Source organism: Plutella xylostella, chromosome 15 (assembly GCF_932276165.1).
Source record: "Plutella xylostella chromosome 15, ilPluXylo3.1, whole genome shotgun sequence".
In the NCBI taxonomy this organism is placed as follows: domain Eukaryota; kingdom Metazoa; phylum Arthropoda; class Insecta; order Lepidoptera; family Plutellidae; genus Plutella; species Plutella xylostella.
The window spans coordinates 1,469,091-1,485,658 of NC_063995.1; the positions used below are offsets into that span (position 1 = coordinate 1,469,091).

General features: G+C 36.9%; 1 protein-coding gene across 6 annotated transcripts in view; it reads right to left on the reverse strand.

Moving 5' to 3' along the window:
- Positions 1 to 344: 344 nt before the first annotated feature.
- LOC105393719 overlaps positions 345 to 16,568 on the reverse strand; it is a 46,980-nt gene continuing 30,756 nt past the window's right edge. The window contains exons 16-33 of one of the 6 annotated variants that reach the window (XM_048626082.1): positions 13,876 to 14,034; positions 13,640 to 13,795; positions 12,559 to 13,555; positions 12,294 to 12,478; positions 12,147 to 12,217; positions 11,953 to 12,062; positions 11,608 to 11,752; positions 10,686 to 10,848; positions 10,409 to 10,527; positions 10,088 to 10,175; positions 8,975 to 9,047; positions 6,656 to 6,775; positions 6,034 to 6,183; positions 5,573 to 5,730; positions 5,129 to 5,318; positions 4,736 to 4,835; positions 4,388 to 4,481; positions 345 to 538 (exon numbers count right to left, since the gene is read on the reverse strand). In XM_048626082.1, coding sequence (XP_048482039.1) covers positions 461 to 538; positions 4,388 to 4,481; positions 4,736 to 4,835; positions 5,129 to 5,318; positions 5,573 to 5,730; positions 6,034 to 6,183; positions 6,656 to 6,775; positions 8,975 to 9,047; positions 10,088 to 10,175; positions 10,409 to 10,527; positions 10,686 to 10,848; positions 11,608 to 11,752; positions 11,953 to 12,062; positions 12,147 to 12,217; positions 12,294 to 12,478; positions 12,559 to 13,555; positions 13,640 to 13,795; positions 13,876 to 14,034 — 3,156 coding nt within the window. In that variant the 3' untranslated portion in view covers positions 345 to 460. Of the gene's footprint in view, positions 579 to 4,387; positions 4,482 to 4,735; positions 4,836 to 5,128; positions 5,319 to 5,572; positions 5,731 to 6,033; positions 6,184 to 6,655; positions 6,776 to 8,974; positions 9,048 to 9,388; positions 10,188 to 10,408; positions 10,528 to 10,685; positions 10,849 to 11,607; positions 11,753 to 11,952; positions 12,063 to 12,146; positions 12,218 to 12,293; positions 12,479 to 12,558; positions 13,556 to 13,639; positions 13,796 to 13,875; positions 14,035 to 16,568 lie in introns of those variants that run through there. The other 5 variants (XM_038108124.2, XM_048626083.1, XM_048626086.1 and 2 more) reach the window with 5 other exon arrangements.

Here is a 16,568-nt window from a genome sequence, read left to right on the forward strand (position 1 = left end):
CTTTCTGCCTTCTTTCGTTTATCAAGGGTTAACCATATACAATAACCTATCTTTGATTTATCTAAGATATGAAATCCTTAAATATAATTTAAGTAGGTCCCTTCTGAATAACTTTTTGGCATTTCACATTAAGTATAAGTAAAAGTAGCAGTAAGATAGATAGGTACTGATCTTCATTAGTTTTGGCATTGTTTCTTTTACAGTTTAAGTAGCGATTATTTCTACCATAATGATTATATTCATTTGTGCTACGACTTTCTGGCAGCCAAAAGAAATAAAGCAGCTCATATAACTATAACATTTTACTTCTTAGGTAACTACCTAAATGTAAATATTTCAGCTCGAATTTATACCTAGCACCTAACTACAAATTTTCCAGCACACGTATGACCAAAATAAGCAGTTTTTCAAATACAGTCACTATTGGCAAATGTGTGGCGAGTCACTTGCGACTCACCCACTATATCTGGCTGATGGCGCCGCACGACTCCCGTCTTCTCATCACCTGTTTCCAAAACCTCTTCTCAAATTGTTTCTCCTGTAAGATGGGAAACAGGCTTCACTTTCTATACGGCTGTCTAGAGAAGAGAATAAATAATATTTTTATGGAAAATATGTTAACATTCAACAAACAAACGGAGGCCAAAGCGAACAGCCGAACAGCAATAAGCAAAAGGCAAAAGTTAGCCCTAAGATTTAAGATTGTACCTACAAATTTTTCTATGCAATACCTAATAGGTAGAATAAAAAATAAGTTAATTTAGGTACAGTCAGCTGCATAAGTAGCTATACACTTTTGTACCTTGTCAATCTGAAACCGCCTATCAATTCATTGAAACATTGACAGTTCGTCAGTTTGACAAGGTACAGTAGTGTATAGCGACTTATGCAGCTCACCGTACATATAGTTTACGTGTGCCTTGTAGTTGAATGATAAAAAAAATATCCTGTGTTTTAAAGGTTAGCATCATGTGTACGGTAGGCAGCAAAAACATCGAATGTAGTGAATTAACTTACCTGTGCCGAATGAACTTACCTATACCTAATCAACTTACCTTTGAATTGTATTTCAAAGACAGCTTGTGTGACCAAAACGTGAGTATGAAATGTAGCGCTGTGATTAGCTAACTTACGTTTATAAGTTTATTTATTTAAGTGATACTCTATATTCAAGAGAGTAACTTTGTGCTGCTTCCTATGATTGAGTTTAAAAACTGGCAAACTTATTTTTTTTTAATTTTCACCTGAGTTAGAGCCATTACTGCTGTAGGTATTGTAGATAAGGTCCCTTACAAATTAAGTAAGTATTAAGACTAAAAATACTGAGAGTGCATACTTGAATAAATCAAATTAACGTAAGATGAATACATTTTTAAATAAATAAACATGGGATCTATAAAGATTGTTCATTTTAATTGGTAAAAACTTAACTGATTAACGATTCAGTACCTATTTATGCACAGCAAAATAACGTTATGTCTGGCGTCATCTGCCTATGTAAAAGCCTTCCCGAAGTTAAAAGCTAGGTATAAAAAAAATCTTAAATAATAAAACCTTGTTGAGAGTTAAGTAATAATAATTTTATATGAACAATCCCCATCGATCTTAGCCGTATCTACGTAGGATGTGAAGAATAAAAGCAAGGTGACTTTTTTTACTATAAATATATTTTCATTAACAAATCATTCTGCCATATTAACACGGACAGTAAATTTTATAAAACAGACAAAACAAATATTAAGCGTGTAATTCCTAAATGCTGAATATTATTTATAAGATTAAACAAGGACGATTTTTTCCTATAAAATACAGGTGGATCTCTAAATAGTGATCAAGCCGCAATCATAAATAATTATAGGTAGGGGAACCCGGGGTAAGACGGGGTCGCGAGGTAAGACGGGGCCACCCACATATATGCAAAACTATACATCTTAGGAATATGAGTAATTAGCCAATAGAAAGGCTTAAATGATTGAACTTTAGTGCGCCAGTGGCTGCAGGTGTGAGCGCGTGCGTTTTTTGTGATAGCTCAATTGTTTGTTTTTGCGTAGTGTCCATGTTATTTTTGACCGGTAAAAGCAACGTCACAACTCAAAGTAAAACAGTGGCATTTTTGGTAATTGTATGTTTTTTTTAAGGTTTGGTACGCTTTGTTTAGATGTGTGCAAAATCACTTTAACATTGAAAGTTTTTTTTTAATGAATTATTTTTATCAAAAATATAACGTGGGGCAAGACGGGGTAATTTTGGAGGGGCAAGATGGTGTATGGATCAAGCTTGGTGAAGTTTTTTTTTCTCCAACCCGATATTTGACATTGGAGAAGAACTCTAAAAGGGCTACAGGGAAGTTGGCTAAAAACACAAAGCAGATACTGCCTACGAAAAGAATAACAACGAAGATAACTGTGACTACCTCTGCTGTAAGGGTATCAACAGTCCTACTTTAAATCTAAGAAAAATTGGGTCCGATGTCAAAGGTGCAGGCGTTGGGCTCACACTGTAGGTGCTGGTGTTTACGATAAAAACACAGAAGAAGTGTTTTTTGTCTGTTTTGTGCCCCACATAGTATTCTTACCCCATCTTACCCCGTACACGGGGCAAGATGGTTTATTTCCCATTTTTCACATTTCTTAAAATAAGTCAATTGTAATGATTACTTTTTTGGCAAAAGCTGTGCCAAAGTGTTCTTCATTAAGTTTCTAATGAGCCATAAATAATTGATAACGTTGTGGTTATAAATACTTGTTGTTTTTTTTATTTTCCCTTAGCGACCCCGTCTTACCCCGGGTTCCCCTACTGTCAGCTTTTTTTATAAGCTGCTTTTGTACGGTCATGTGCAGAGAAACCTGACCCCCCTCTCATAGTAATAATGCTTCTAAGAGGGGTCAGATTTATCTGCCTTATACTGTACCTTTTAAATCTCACAAACTGCTTTAACATTGACAGTTTGTTAGATTGACAAGGTTATCAATTTGAAAGTATATGGGGAGAGGTTAGCTAGGCTTCACCACTAATTTAGATCCCATAGGATAGTGTGAAGTAAAGATTAAGTAATAATATCGTTGCGCTACTTTCAAAATAAGGAAATATTTTTCTAAAATTTTATGTAAGTACTTAATTAATAATACCTAATATCCAATGCAATATTGACAAATTGGTGTAAAATTTAATTTATCTATAGGTACTTAAGTAACGTTATTGATGTTTAGAACACATCGTTATTAAGTAGGTAGTAGTACAAAGTACATACCTGTTAACATTTTTGCGGCAAAAGTGTACCTCAAACTATAACAAGTTAAGATAAATATATTGACGATAAAATTGACAATAATTTTGTATAATAAGCAAGTATATTTAATTTTAATAGAGTTATTTAATAATATTTATTAAGTAACTAAAACAGTTTCTTTATTAGTTTTAAACTTTATAAAAGAGGTTCAAGTAAGGGATTTTTTACGTAATTGCTGCCTTTAAGTTGTTGAAAACACCCATACTAGTATATAAAGTAAGTAGGTGTATACGTCATATACGGAACAACCAAAAAATTAAAAACCATTCGCTTGCTCAACGGCTATCCTTTTCTTAAAATAGATAACACTTTCAGCTCTTTATAGGTTCTTAACATAATTTTTGATACCTTATTTAATTTTAATAAACTTATTTTTTATAAGTTTTTTGAAAGTTCATAAGTATTATAAAAAAGATTTGGCGATGGCGTTAAAACTTCCCTACGAACTAAGGTAAGCAAGTTCTTTCATACAATTTGATTTACTCATATAAGATCCAATATTATCAACATAATAATTTAAATTATTACTGCTACTCTACACTTTTCATTCAAAAATTCATTTTCAATCCCTAATTCCACTATGAAAGAACTTTCTTTTAGGCCACTGCATAAGCACGCTCTAAGTATGATTTGTGCTCCAATATCTCCCTTCTTTTTCACTTTACCCGTAATTGAACTTGTCTAAAACTTATCTGATAAGTCCCCGATGCACAATGCCGTTATCGACGTAGATTAATGTCACTTACATCGCGATACGCGAAAAATACGACGCTGTGGTTGGTGGAACACTTATCAACCTAATTTATCGACGTCAAAAACGTATCCGATCCGTCCCGCGGGTTTGAGGATCTCATAATGAGCAACAAAAAGTGCGTTTAGGTATAACAAAGTCTACATTACACATAGAAAGGAGGCTCCACAGGACAGAGCCTCCAAACCTTTCTCAACTAGGGCAAGTGTAAAAGAAGGTTCCCCAACCACCAATACACAGTTCAGCGCAGAAGCTTAGCTGCTCAAAGGAAATGGCAGAAAGAAGCGCGGCGGTGCTCAGACATAACCATTGACAAAGCATATCTTGTAATAGCCGTTGTTGCTCACAGTAGTACGGCGGGGGGAGAAGGGGCGGGGGGTGCCGAACAGCGGCTCCCGGCGGGGGCTATCCGAGGAGGCTCGTCGTCGGAGGAACCCCATTCTGTGAAAGGTGATAGGTTAGCTCATCAGAAAGAGGGAACATGGGGTGATGTTTAGCGATGACTTTTTCAGTAATTCAGAAACGGTTAAAGGTTTCATGATGATTACACGCCAGCCACTGTCGAGCACACGCCCGGAACTAGCTCGGTGTCGCCGTCGACGGATACGTCGTGGAGGACATCACTCCTTAACGGATAAAACTCATTTTTAATATTTTTAAAGGTTGTTTAGAGTTTGAGGATTAAAGATACTCACATCTTCCCGTTCTGGCATAGAGAGTGCGTCCGCGAACGCATCGTCTGAGCTTCCACTCGCGCCAGGCTCTCCATCTCCATAGGCTTCTCGCTTTCCGGAACTGAAACAAGAATGGACCACATTATTTCAATACCAACAAGAAATAGGACGAAGACATTGTTTAAAACCGCACAGACGCAGAAGTTTCGGCAAGGAATAAACTTAGAAAATTGCTAACGGAGATGGAATGAATCTTCAGCATGACAAGGCGAGGGCTTAGCCGGTGAAACCTATGGTTATGAAAATCAGAGGGTCGATAAAGATGACCACACATTCTTACTTAACTTCAACTTTATTTGTGGCAATAAAGTATTGACCACAATAAACCCCAAGACCACCAAAGAGTCAACTCACCCTTCCAAGCATATACAGAACTGTGAGAAGTAGTATGTGGCGCGGTGCGATGCGCTGGACGCGAGGGCCGCGCCGGAGCCCCGGGGGGCGGCGGGGCCACGTGCACCGTCACCGCGTCCGCGCTCGCCACCCGCCGGAGTAGCGACCGCTGGCACGCCGCGCGAAACGACCAGTGGTCTGACGCGCCACCCTGGAGAAACACAAGGGTTAAATGGAGGTGTACTGAAAGTGAATGCTGCGGATGGACTGGACAATTTCCCTTTACGAGAGGATAAACCACCTGTGTACAGCATAATGATTAAGGATTATGTCGGAAAACTGATACAGACTTCGGGTAAGATAAAGGCAAAAGCAAGTGAATCAGTTTTAGTCCCTTCTGGAGCACAAAGCATACTTATAACGATACGAAACATTGAAAATATCGGAATACAAAGAGCCACTTACCCAAGATACCTCCTGGTCGGCTAGCATATCCTTCCCCTGGTCCAGAGCTAGTCTCATCTCCGCTCGAGGTGTCAGGCGCTCCAGCTGCGGGGCTGCATCGCCAGACGTGGCCGCGGCCGTAGGCGACGCCGGCTCCGTAGCCGGAGGGTCCGTTGATGCTGAGGGTATGATGAACAAGTTGTTAGTATTTTTGATGGAGGATAGAGTTTACAAAAATAAGGTAGTAGCTGTTGAATGCGATTCCCGAATGATTGTTGCAGAAGATGCTGCCCTTGGACTACCTTAGGCGGCAACTGAATTAAGGGGGCTAAGGACTGGGTGCTGTGATATTCCAATGGGTTAGGGCTTTAAGTAGCAGTAGACAATTTTACTGTATTAGTCAGTGATAATGGACATTTCAGAGGTGATTCAAATAGTCTTCAAGGGCTCTATAGATGCTTTAATAATTCCTTAGCGCTTACCGTGTGACTCCGGAGTTGGCTCCGGCGGGTTGTGGATGGTGGTGCGGTCGAGTGTGGAGGGCGTGCTGGCTGAACTGGCCGAGTCCCGACGCGCGGCGGCAGCGGCAGCAGCGGCACCAGCTGCCGCCGCCTCCGCACATTCTCTTGAAACTGAAACAGACATAGCTGATCCAGAGACGTGTAATCTTGCAGCAGTATCATGGGAGAGAATTGGCCAAAAATTGCCGACTTCCAATATGAGATGGTGGCCAAGACGAAGAAGTGAATAATCTGGACAGAAGCAAAGCTTCCGAATGATTCAGGACGGAAGCATAAAATGGGGAGATCGCAAGAGTCTTATTGAGACTAGACGCAGACATTACTTGGGGACATCCAAAATCCAACAGAGCTTTTTGTAAACAAATGACTGCACCAATGTGATCTTTTTATCTTTTTGGCTTTAAGGAATAACTAATGCTCATTGCATGCTGTGACTGTGTGGTTAGTGGTCAAATATTGTGAAAAATTTAGTAGTTACTACAGTTACTATCGATTCCTGTTGTCTACTTTAACTGTGCCCGTATGTATTTCCGTTACCATTTATCCTTCAGCAGTAATCCGTTATCAGTGGCTTCATACTCACCAGATGGTAAGAGCATCGAAGGCACCTCGTTCGTTGGCGTCCGGTCGGGGCTGCCTCTCACGGCGCCGCCAACAAAGCTTGCTGGTAGCTGCGCGCCGTCCGCACCCCCGTCCCTTGCCCCTGCGAACACCCGCACTGGGTTAATACAAACCGCACTGGTTCAAAATTAACAGTGAATTATTTATTTTGTGCCTGTGAAGTATGTTGTGTCTTTTTCTTCAATAACCGCATCAAATTTATTAATCAAAACGTCAGTTGCTCTTATATGGTAAAGACTTTTGTTTTGGCTTATGTATGTTTTTGTCTATCCCTGTGGCCTTTAAGGCACGTTGCTAGTGAGAGATGTTGAATATACAGGGTTATTGGTAAGTAGACCGGATCCTTTCAGGAGGTGATAGAGGAAGGCATTTCCAGTCGATTGAACCCAATAATGCATTATCCTAAACTTAACCATTTTTGAGATATTTAAGGTTTTTTTAATTTTTTGCCAAAATTTTATGCTTAAAACCGAAAATAAAAAAAACTAGCCACATTTCAATATTTTTTATGGTTGTTTTGCATAAGTAACACCTTAATAAACTAATTAAAATAATCAAATGTGCACTATTCGACTTAAATTAGACATAATACCTCAAAATGGTTAAACATTTTGAAAAAATATTCAAAACGCAAAAACAAATAAATTAAATTAAAAAAGATTTTCATAAGACATTTTTTTGTGCACTTCAGCTTAAAAACATGGTCAACTAATAAGCTTTCAAACAAGATAATTCAATACCAAATCGATTAGGGTATCACCAAGATATGGCCAAAACAACCAGCACAGACGGACAAAATTCAACAGGAAAACTAACAAAATTAGCCCAATTTAAAGGTAAAAAGTATGATTGTTTTCAGTCCTGTTAACTTTAGTATGGAAACCTCTGCTCAGTTTTCTCCGCTTTCTCTGGTTGTTTTGGCCATATCTTGGTGATACCTTAATCGATTTGGTATTGAATCATCTTGTTTGAAAGCTTATTAGTTGACCATGTTTTTAAGCTGCAGTGCACAAAAAAATGTCATATGAAAATCTTTTTTAATTTAATTTATTTGTTTTTGCGTTTTGAATATTTTTTCAAAATGTTTAACTATTTTGAGATATTATGTCTAATTTAAGTCGAATAATGCAGATTTGATTATTTTAATTAGTTTATTAAGATGTTACTTATGCAAAACAACCAAAAAAATATTGAAATGTGGCTAGTTTTTTTTTATTTTCGGTTTTAAGCATAAAATTTTGGCAAAAAATTAAAAAAACCTTAAATATTAAATATCTTAGAAATGGTTAAGTTTAGGATAATGCATTATTGGGTTCAATCGACTGGAAATGCCTTCCTCTATCACCTCCTGAAAGGATCCGGTCTACTTACCAATAACCCTGTATATATTTTTTTCATTCGAAGAAAACAATATACAATCAGAGAAGAGAATATAGGTAGTTGATTGGGCCTGCAGTTATATAGGTATTTTGGAGAAGAAGAAGATAAATAAAGTAAATATAAGGGTAGATACGCGGAGACGACTAAACGCAGATGTGCTTCTAAATATTAGAAGAATATAATATGTGTTTAATTATAATATAAGCAATAAGAAATGTATGAATATGTATTGAGTAATAGTTTAGAGGTGTTCGAACATAAGATAGGTACATAATAATTATTATATAGGTTAACTACGGGAACGAGTGCTCAATATTAGAATATTTTTGTCATGCAATCGAAGTTACAAGCAGATTACAATACTAACATCGAAATATTACGACTGAATATTGTGTTTAACATATTAACTAAAAAGTACTATAGGTCAGTTTTGAACACAGAGCATAGAAGACTTCACCACCGATGTGGCTAATTCCATGATTTGTGATCTTGAAATATTCATGCATCGTGCTGGGGTCTGATTTACAGGATCTAATACATTGAAACTCATTGCTAACATCTCTCACCTTTGACAAAAGTGGTCTTCTTTGCCGTCAACATGTCTGTTAGTGTTATCACGATGAGAACGTGTGTGTTTGTCTGTATCGTGTACTTCACTAATCACTTCACAGTCAACTAATTACTTAATAAAGATTTCATCATAACACATTCACAACACCAATTTCACAAAACAATTCATTATTTTTATATAAACTGTCAATTTGAACTAAAACCTTAACAGACCATACAAAATATCTGCTCATTCTAATCATTACCGCAATAATTAACAATCTTAGGGATGAAAAAACCGTTCAAGTTGACACTTTAAACAGCACACCAAGAGATAGAAATGACGTGTTACCTGTTAGAAAAGCAGAGGACGGTCGGGGCGGCGCGACGCAGCAGACGTCAGCAGAGCGGCCACGCGCGCTGCCCTGCGCCAAGCGCCGCACCAGCGGACCAGTCACAATGTGAGACATCACCTAGTCTAGCAACCTAGCCAATAACCCACCCGGAAATTTTGACCCCGGACTCTTTGGTTTTGTTTTGGATTTTATCCATTCACCGAATTATCAATTGTTAAACAGTGTAGTATAAAGTATCTACCTCTCGTTAATTAAAAGTATAAAATGACTAACTTCTGGTGCAGGGATGTTCTTTTTGCTACGGCATCGGCATATTATGCCTTTGTTGTGTAAATAAAAAAAAATACTATAGTATGCAAAGTTACTTAGGTAGGTATTCTTAGTTAGAAAAAGTGATATTTCAGCTTATTATAAAATGGTCACCAATCAAATTTTAAATTAAATTGTTTGAACATTGTTTCATAAGCTAAAGATGAATATTGTTTATAATGAGCAAGTAGTATTTACTGTCTAGACTATCCATTTTCAGTATTTAATAACATTTAACATCAATAACACATATTATCAAATGCATGTACATGCGTCAGACATGCTAATATCCATGGATTCATAATTCGAACTGCATAGGGCACAACATGCTATGCACATTGGTACAAAGATATACGACAGTTAATTTAAAGGTTTAAAACTACAGTTTAAAGGTTCTGTAAATAAATATTTTACTTGGGTATATAGATGATATATGGTTGGTAATTATATTAAATAGATCTAGGGATATCATAATTACCTACTTACGCCATTGTTAGATCTTAAACTACAGGTTGGGTTGTAAAAAATATAAGGTACGCATTATAAACATATTATGAGAATATGTGCATAAAGTTTATACTCATAAGTTTGCATATTAATTGAAACAATATGATAACTACATTTATCAACATAGCATACGGACGGAGGGATTATACCTACATAAAATGGAACCACAGTATATCTTACAAGCTTTTTTCAACTGGAATATTACAAGGGTTCAAACAATAAGAAATATTTGGGAATAGTATGTAACCCTAGCTACTTTAATTCTACTTATGCAAATTAGAGTAAATATTCACCTGTTCCTCGGGATTGGTTGGAGTTGGTTTGTTGTCTTCACTGCCACTATCTGAGCATTCTTCTTCCATCAAGGGTTCCAAACGCCTCCTGAAAATATCCCTACGTTTCACTTTAATGATAGTCTGTGAAATGTGAAACCAACGTGATACGTAATAAAAATATTTTAAATTCTATAATAAGTGTTGGAATATATGCAAGTATAAAGCTAAGTAAAACTGAGTTCAGCACAGGCACCTATTTTGTTTTTGCAACTGAAGTGGTGCGTGATTTTTTGCTAATTTATAAAGCGGTAGAAAATCATTGTAAAATTTAATATTTACCTTGGCAATAGTGGCCGTAAGGTGGTTGGTCCAGTTATAGTTGGTGCCATGAGTAGCTCATCCATCATCAGCTCTGTGTCATCATCGCCAGCATACGAGGAAGAAGACTTTGTAGGTGACTGTAACAAACAAAGTAGCTGTTATAATTCGTAATTCTTATCTCTTATATCCATTTCTCTACATAATATATTCTGTTAAAGACTTGGAATGAATGGACGAATAATCCTAGATTTTTATCAATTTGGACGTTAGTCTGTCACTGTAAATTTATACTCACGGATAAAGTTCCATGTTCAGAGTCGGGTAGATTGTCAGACAGATCTCCCGATGATGGAGTGCCCCACGCGTCTTCTCCACTCGCTCCACTGCCTTCCCCTGTTTCTGTTGTACAGCCTTCTTCTGTACCCAGGGCTGCCTTCCAGTCACTGACACCCAAACACCTTGACAAGGAAGTTAATATACGTTATACATTTACTACATATTATCGTTTACATTGGTCACTACATAAGTTATTATTACAATATGTATAGTAATTATATTAGCTATTACCTAGGTAATTTTTTAATTCCATTTCTTATCTATATAATACTAGATTTAAAAAAGAACTACTTCATTGAGTCTCTAAAATTCAAATCCAATACAACTTTTAGTTAAGTAGGTATTTCACTCTCTTATCAACGTTTGAAAGAACTAAAAATACATAAAATGTACCTAATACATCATTATACTTTTACAACTACACTAGCATTATCATTGTTCACTCTAAATGTCATTGTTTCTGATAAAAAAAACCTTTGTAATTTGATTGTAACTACTATAAACTACTTATTAATAAAATTGAGATTTAGGACTTAAACCTTATACATAATTTTGCTAGCAAATTATCATATAAATAGTTAAAATGACACTAAATGTCTGTGATTAACATTAAAAACTAGCACTAGAATATAAAAGTAAGACTCTCCATAAAAAAAACATTGAAAATATTTCATACTACTATTTTGATACCACACGTACTCATCGTAGCTTATCCTCTGATCCTTCAGAAAACCTATGCACAGAAAATTATATGAAATAACGTGACAAACGTAATTAACAATTGTTAAACACATAATTTTACCATAAAGAATAATAAAGATCTTGGTTAAACCTCTCGTAAATTTTGGTATTTATATGTACTTAACTAAGTGGTGATTTACCTTTCTAAGAAAGATGGTTGTTTCAGTGCTTGCGAAGTATTAGGTACACTTTCAGTGTAACTAAAAATGTTCATTTTTTCTACAACAAATGACCCAGCTCGAGCTGTCCAGCCCATGATGCCACCAGCACCAGCTGCAGATGCGTCTGTGAATGTAATAACGTTTAATCAGCTTCAATCATCGTTGGTAATAGCTGGTAAATGTAGGTAGTTCAGCATTGCAGATGGCGTCATTTAGCTAGTCATTTCCATCTAGGAGTAATTCGGTGCTAATGTCACTGGAACGTTTTAATTGCTCGTGAGCGTTTATTTATTACTAACCGGCTTGATTATAAGTGGTCATTACCTGTCCCATTTCTGGCCGAGTCAGGTTCTTCTGAATTCAGTCTTATTGGTACATTTCCGTCGTCAGTTTCATCTGAAGGAAACCTTTCTAAGCTTGACAGAGTACCGTATCTATGGACGAACAAAAGTATAATCATTATGTTAGTAAGAAGTTATGGTGTATGTATACATACTTAATATGAATCTAGATTTTACCTTTTAAGGGAAACATAGGGAGGTTCTTCAGGCAAATCTGGAGAATCTGGGGAATCATCTATGTGGACATCCTGTAATATTAAAATGTGGTATTGAATTTTCGATTAACTACCTAGAAAAAGGCTCAATAATGAATAAAATACTTACAGTCTTATTTATTGAATTAAAATCTGGGGTAGGTGGCACAACACTTATATTAGGCACAGGTGACTCCGATTTTATCGATCCAAGGCTTCCAGGTCTTGATTGCACTAGTGTATTCGAATAAGAGGTTGATCGTTTGAAAGGGTCTACTTGCATCAAATGGGTTGCGGGATTTATTGCAGATAAACCTAAAATTTAAATTTTAGTAAAGTTAACATGAACTTTTTGAAAAAAGTATGCTTCATTATTTTAAGAAGAAAAATCATACCCATTAACATTAACGGTCCTAGCTCCAGTTCATCATCCGAAGTTTCGCTGTTTCGGGTGTTTGCATTTACATCTTCATACCTATCAGTCTTTTTGCTAATGTCTCCGTTCATTTTACTGACAGCTGAAACACCCATTCTTGGTGACCGTCTCATCCGGCTCTCTACTTTAGGATTATAGTCATCGTCATGCAAAGAGTCATCGTTTAAGAATACTGACATAGATTTCAAACAAGTTCCAACATTTTCTCTTTTGGTTATGATATTCATACCTAATACTTTATTCAAAACATTCTCTGCTTTTTGTCTAGTTATCTGTTCCTTTCTTACAGATGAAGGTGACGGCAAATTGCGATGTAACGAGTTTCCTTTATTTTTTGTTAGTGTTATACTCTCTACACACTTTACTTCATTTATATATTTTTCTTGTGCTATCACACACTGTACTTGATTTGGTATGTTAGAACTTGACATTCTAAGATCGTTGGAACTAGAATTAAATACCATCGAACTACAGGTGGTGTGGCTAGTTGAAAGGGGACTATTATTTCTACTGCTTGATGAAGGGCTGGGTGATCGTAAATAGTTATTTCTTAATTCCAATTGGCTTTTATTATGAGGACTTCTAGATATGCATCTACTCAGTACAGGGGATTCATGTTTTAGATCGTAAGAAGTAGATTTTAACATTCTCTGACTTTGCTCGATAGAGTCTATGACTTTTAAGGCCGCTTTTGGGACGTCTTCAGGGCGCAATCTTATTGCATTTTTTCTCTCTAATAAGTGTCTGTTTTTATAATTGCCACAACTGGCACTACAAGGGCTTTTAGATTTACTGGAGCTAGAATTTTGTGGTGATACTTCATTCTTTCCTTTCTCTGGTACTGGTGTTTCTCTTTGGGAAACTAAAGGACTATTGGGTTTAGACAAACACTTTTTATGGCACTGTCGGCATACTGGGATGGTGTCAACTACTACTGGACTAGTTCGAACAGTGATCTGAAATAAAGAGCCCGTTTGAATACCTTTACAATTATAAAGACAAAAAGCAACTTGTTCTAACTAAGCTATCTAAATACTAACTTGGCTTCCAGAGTTGCTGCTTTTTGAGGGACTTCTGTCTACGTCTTTTTTCTCACCAGGAGAAGTTCCTTTGTCACCAGCTGACGGAATCAGTTCCGCCACATCCAAAAGATTTAACTCTTTTGACCTCTTCCGCAATTCTTCAACGCTCCACGTCTGTGGGTCATATAGTATTTTGTTACCTCAAAGGTTATTTTTATTACTACACATACAAGAGGAGCTTTTGTTGTCTTTACCTCCATCTCTTGGTCTGGTGGGTCCATCTCCTCGGACTCGGGCAGCTGGGTCATCCACCGCTGCAGATGCAGCGTGGACCCCTTGCTCCTCACGCTCCTCGCCCCCTCCGTCGCGCTCCCCCCCGCGCACGTCTGCGTCTCCACTGAGCTCCTTCGCGTCTGAGGGAGTTTACTTGTCTGTGTTTTGTTTCTTTCGTATTTTGAAGGAGTTGAGGATACTGATGTTATGAAATCTTAATGATCTAACTGACGTGTACAAAATCAGCTGTTTAGTGATTGGGTATTTTATGCGACAAAGCGACATATTTTTTTAAATCGGTTATCGTTTTATAGTGTTTACCTATTTATAGAGATTAATATTTACAACGAAAAATGGTAGTACTTGGAAGTTACAAATGTAATCGTTAGCGTCGCAAAATTACCAAAAGGCTTTTGAAATAAAAATGTTATACTCAGTCCATTGACAAAATTCACTTTATTACTGATAGAAATATAATACCTCAATCTAAACAAAACATTAAAATTTATTTAGTACATTAATAGCCCTTCACATGTAAAACTCAAACGAGCTAAGAGTAAAATTATTTTCCAAAACTATTTTTGTTATTAATTTATTTTGCTAAAGTCTATATTTATCATAATTTATAATTTTACACACAGCCGAAAACATCAACAATATTTTTTTACGTAAAAAGAGAGCTCGTTTATAAGTTACATATTTTAACAAAACGCGATAAAATTTAGGTTATGTGAACATTTTGCGATGCTATCGACAAGTTTTAATATTGTTTTATCGTTCTACATGGAATTCTCCGGTCTGAGTCAATATAACAAAAAAATAAGCACTACTATAAATAGTAAAAAGTCTTTTCTTTATAATATTACACATAAACTACCATTTTTCATTGTAAATATTAATAAACCTAATGGCGACTGAGACTAGTGTAAAACAAAGCCATTCAGAAAACAAAAGTTTTAACAAAATTTAAATGATACTTGAATGATTGCTGTATTTGGCGAAGCGAATCGCGAAATATCCACATGACCTGTACAATGTTGGGTATGTACAATATTGTACAGACGGACTTATGTTTAGAGTAGATAATCATAATGAGTAAATAAGTAGCTGGGTTAAAGTTAAACATAGAAAAGCGAGTCTCACTCGCTTTTTTAGGATTTCTTACCTTCCTTGGCACAGTCAATTGCTGAAAAGTTAAGACACAAACTTACATAAGTACTTACATATTTGGGGTTTATTAAATTACCAAGAAAAGTAAGAAATCCTTAATGAAGGAGCAAATGCAGGTCTAAACAGTGTTTGCGTAAGAAACTATAATATAACACCTACTAAAGGGACGGAAGACAGAGAAGACGAAGCAAAACTCATATTCCCACACAGAACATACACAGATATTCAGATTAAAATCTCGGAAATACGTTGGTACCCTATAGTAATACTTTTGACACTGATCGAGTAGGTACTGAACTGCCTCTGTGGTCTAGTGGTAGAAGCTTCGCTTCATGACCCAGAGGTCCCGGGTTCGATTCCCGGGTGGGACCATCAATTTGTGTTTCTAAATTGTGGTTCTAAGTTTGGTTAGGACATAGAAGGCTGATCACCTGTTGTCCGAAACAGTGAAACGATCCATGCTGTCGGATGGGCATGTAAAGCAGTCGGTCCTGCGCCTAGCTCTCTCCAGTCGTGTCGGTCGATCCGTCCCATTGGGCTATGAGAGTGATGGAACAGAGAGTGCTCCTGTGTACTGCGCACACACCTGGGCACTATAATATACTCCTGCGTAGATGGCTGATCTCAATTGAGATTGGCCGCCGTAGTCGAAATTCGGCTAGGAGGACATTATTATTATTAGGTACTGAATTTACTTAAGGGCCCGTACAGGGTGACGTGCCGCGCCAATTTTGGGTTTTCAATGCTCTTCACACAGCACACGCAGTGACACGCACACATGTAAGTTTGCACAGTGGGTCGATAAACTTTTACTCGCCAACTTTATTGACAATTATGTTCAAGTACATTTTGGGTGATTTTAGGGTAAGTAAGTATAATTCTTACTTACACTGGTAGGCACCAGGAAAGAGTAGAAATTAATAGGGGTGCCACTTTACTCTATACTCGGAACCCGATTAGCTTTCTCAAACAAATGTGGTATTTACTTGTAGAAAGGTAACTAAAAGTATTAAAGTGTACATAATAAGTTTCGGGCATCCTCCAGCCAACTGAACCCCGACGACAAAGCAAAGTAAATACATAGTGTCGCAAAAGGGCTATACTAAGCCAAAAGGGGATGACTCAAGGGGTCATTCTGAACAACTTTTGTTCTACGAGATTTGCAAATTCGCGAAAAAAAATATTCATTTTCCATGGTAAAAAGTCACATGTCCAACAAAGTTTCTATGAAAAAGGTTTTTTTTTGTTAATTTCCAAAACTCGTAGAGCAAAAGTTCAGAATGACCCCCTGTCTTACTCCTTTTTACCCGACTGCCGAAGGAGGAGGGTAATGTTTTTTGATTGTATGTATGTATATATGTATGTTTGTTTGTTTCTTTGTTGGTGGTGGCTTGATAGATTTTGATGTATGAGGTATTGTTAGAAGCGTATTGATGGCGCGATGGCTATAGGCTATGTGACGTTCCATTAAAATGTACATAGCGCCCTCTTGAGGACTGTTCGG